The sequence below is a fragment of the Echinops telfairi genome, unplaced genomic scaffold (assembly GCF_000313985.2).
Source record: "Echinops telfairi isolate 266 unplaced genomic scaffold, ASM31398v2 ScPeMD7_3;HRSCAF=10, whole genome shotgun sequence".
Taxonomy (NCBI): Eukaryota; Metazoa; Chordata; class Mammalia; order Afrosoricida; family Tenrecidae; genus Echinops; species Echinops telfairi.
The window spans coordinates 50421992-50425793 of NW_022103899.1; the positions used below are offsets into that span (position 1 = coordinate 50421992).

Consider the following 3802-nt stretch of genomic DNA (forward strand, 5'->3'; position numbering starts at 1 on the left):
CCTGAGATGGATTGAAACAGTGGGCTCAAGTATAACAATCGTGAGGATGGCTCAGGATCAGGCAATATTTCATTTTGTCGTAACTAGAGCTGCCAGATGTCAGCACTGACTTGAAACATAATGGTATCTAACAAAAACATGCATCATTCATTTTTAAAAGTCCCCTTTGCATTAAAAATCTATATATTGTTTATATATATAATTATTTATATATATAATATATATATAAATAATATATATTATTTATATAATCTATAGCTTTGGGTGTACCAGAAATAGTGTATCCCATACTGGGAAACCATTGTTTCAAACCCAAATGGCTCAGTGTTGGCCAAACAAAACTTTTTTCAAGGTTACCACTTTTAAGCTCTTGGTCTAGGTTGGAAGGAACTTTGATGGCACATGATTAAGTCCTCAACTGCGATATGAAAAAAAAAATGGCAGTTTGAACCCACCCAGGGGCTCTGTGGGAGAAATATCTGGTGCACTACTTCTGTAAGGAAGATAGTCAAGAAAAATCCTATGGAGACAGATCTCCTCTGTCACCTGGGTCCACTCTCCATCAGAAGTTATCCAATGACACCTAACAATAGCAATGAAATGCTAGGTTCGAAACCCGGTCTAAGAGAGCTCCACCGACATGGTTCACAGATTTTCCAAAGAGATTCCGATAATCAAATTGAGAATGAGACTACTGAAGATGAAGTGAGTAAGACAGTCCAAATTCTCTTTGGTAGGAGACTAACCAGGCCCTGAGAGTTGGCCTCTTTACATTTAATTTTATTTTTGGTTTCCAAACAAATGACACACCAAAAATCACTAATGAATTTCTCTTTTATGGGTGCCAGGTCATTTATTACATACGTTGTGTACTACATGAAAATTTTGTTTGGTTTTCCTTTAAGAAGTGCAAAGGATTTGAAGTTAAGATGGTAAACTTCTGTTTTCTTGGCTTTGTAGGCTATTAAATATTAATTGAGGCGAAGGATCCCCTTGACAATGATAACATCTCTCATTTTCTTAGAACTTGTTCTGCCTTTGTAGACACTCCACAGGCAACCCCCAATGGGAAATTTCCTGAATGTAAAACAATAGAAGCTTACCAAAAGAGAACATATCATCCCTGCATCAAAACCGACCAACGTTGCATCTGACCAAAGGATATTCATCATGACCAATAAAAAAGAAAAGCGAGCATATTCATTCGTAGTTCTATGAAAGTAGGCTTATCAAACATCTGCAATTGTTAAGTTGAAAATGTGTGTGCAAACCAGAAGTGTGTCCAGTACTCACTGTAAGATTTCTGCTTACTTCTCTATCGGGAACAACATGGTCTTAACACTTTCCTGCCCTCTCTGCATTTTCCCACTGGCTTCAGCCCATCAAGAGAAATACCAGACTCGTCTTTCTCTGCAACACGTTAACCAGGAGGTGTGACCTCGGCATCAAAGCCTGCTTCTATCGTGTTCACTCTTTTGCCCTCTTGAACTTGCCTCAAAGCCAGGAAGGTGGGTGCTTAATATTTCTTCTAGTCAGTCCCATGATCTAGCAGAATATACTTTGATAGGCTGCCGTAAACATGAGCATTCAAATCCCAGGGGTTTAGCACACAAACATTTTTTTCTCACTCATCAAACTATTGCTCACTCACCAAACTGTTTGGGGTCTGAAATATTTCCAGATTCGTGTTTTCCAGTTCGGAGTCAAAATTCTAGATTATTTCAGTCCAAGGCACCTCCTGTAAAAATAAGACTTCAAGGCTCACCACATTAGGAGCAGAGAGCGCAGCTAATTAGATCTTTATTGCTTCAGCCTAGAAGTGACATTCTTCACTTCCTGTTGCAGCCCATTAGCCAGAGTTAGTCCTATGGTTCTACCCAATTGCAATGAATTATTTTCCATGTGTTAAGAATAGGTCTTTGCCTGCGGTGTGAGCTAGGGCTCTGCTTTCCATGCGCTGCCCGTGTGCTCCTCGCTTGTCCTATGTCCGGGCGCTGCCGCCTCCTAGCTGCAAGCCACTCGCCACTGCTGAATTGCCAAGATGTCTCTTTCTAACAAGCTTACTCTGGACAAGCTGGACGTGAAAGGGAAGCGGGTGGTCATGAGGGCGGACTTTAATGTTCCTATGAAGAATAACCAGATAACAAACAACCAGAGGATCAAGGCTGCCATCCCAAGCATCAAATTCTGCTTGGACAATGGAGCCAAGTCAGTTGTTCTTATGAGCCACCTGGGCCGACCGGATGGCATCCCCATGCCTGACAAAGACTCCTTAGAGCCTGTTGCTGTAGAGCTGCGATCTTTGCTGGGCAAGGATGTTCTTTCCTTAAAGGACTGTGCGGGCCCAGAAGAGGAGAAAGCCTGTGCTGACCCAGCGGCTGGTTCTGTCATCCTGCTAGAGAACCTCCGCTTTCATGTAGAGGAAGAAGGGAAGGGAAACGATGCTTCTGGGAACAAGGTTAACGCCAAGCCAGCCGACGTAGAAGCCTTCCAGGCTTCCCTTTCCAAGCTCGGGGATGTCTACGTCAATGATGCTTTTGGCACCGCCCATCGAGCTCACAGTTCCATGGTGGGAGTGAATCTGCCACAGAAGGCTGGTGGTTTCTTGATGAAGAAGGAGCTGAATTACTTTGCCAAGGCCTTGGAGAGCCCAGAGAAACCCTTCCTGGCTATCCTGGGCGGAGCTAAAGTTGCAGATAAGATCCAACTGATCAATAATATGCTGGATAAAGTTAATGAAATGATTATTGGCGGTGGAATGGCTTTTACCTTCCTTAAAGTGCTCAATAACATGGAGATTGGCACTTCTCTGTTTGATGAAGAGGGAGCAAAGATTGTCAAGGACCTAATGTCCAAAGCAGAGAAGAACGGTGTGAAGATTACCTTACCTGTTGACTTTGTCACTGCCGACAAGTTTGATGAGAATGCCAAGACTGGCCAAGCCACCGTGGCCTCCGCCATACCTGCTGGCTGGCTGGGCTTGGACTGTGGTCCTGAGAGCAGCAAGAAGTATGCTGAGGCTGTTGGTCGGGCTAAGCAGATTGTGTGGGATGGACCTGTGGGGGTATTTGAATGGGAAGCTTTTGCCCGGGGAACCAAAGCTCTCATGGATGAGGTGGTCAAAGCCACTTCCGGGGGCTGCATCACCAGCATAGGTGGTGGGGACACTGCCCCTTGCTGGGCCACATGGAACACTGAGGACAAAGTCAGCCAGGTGAGCCCTGAGGGCGGTGCTAGTCTGGAGCTCCGGGAAGGTAAAGTCCTTCCGGGGGTGGAGGCTGTCAGCAATGTTTAGTGTTCCCCTGCCCTTGGTTCCTGTGCAATCCTGTCAACTGAGTGCTTTCTTTCATATCTCCACTCGGTGTTACGAAAACCTTCTCCCATGTCGAGATTCAGCCAGTGGCCGAGAGAGGAAGCACCAGGAACCCATAACTGGCTCACAGAACCTCGGCTCCTCTTTACCACACCTTGCTTTTCCCACATTGTTCAAGTTCCATTTAAATGTGTAGTGGCTAACCCGGTGTGCTTTCTAGGTGTATATTTCTACTTTGCCGGTTAAATAGTCCTCGTGAAGCAGCTTACCCCGGTTAGCTTTGCTGCTGATTCATTGCTGGCATGGAAAGATGATGAAATTCCAATGTGAGGTAGGGAGGGGAACAAGTCGATGATCTATGAAAGGAACAATAAAGTTATCCATTTAAACTGGGAAAAAAAAAAAGAATAGGTCTTTAAACCAATTCTTCCTACATCAGTCATGATCAATAGAGCAAATCCAGGACAGACCTGAATTTGTAAAAATTAT

The 3802-nt window shown here is 44.4% G+C and overlaps 1 protein-coding gene across 1 annotated transcript; it reads left to right on the forward strand.

The window, feature by feature from the left end:
* Positions 1-1929: 1929 nt before the first annotated feature.
* Positions 1930-3295, forward strand: LOC101646663 (phosphoglycerate kinase 1-like). Its single transcript, XM_045296034.1, has one exon. It carries the CDS (start codon positions 2042-2044, stop codon positions 3293-3295), a length of 1254 nt encoding a protein of 417 aa, XP_045151969.1. The 5' UTR covers positions 1930-2041.
* The last annotated feature ends 507 nt before the right edge of the window (positions 3296-3802 follow it).

Coding starts and splice junctions, on each gene's coding strand:
- LOC101646663 (XM_045296034.1), top strand. CDS start 2,042: ATGTCTCTTTCTAACAAGCTTACTCTGGACAAGCTGGACGTGAAAGGG.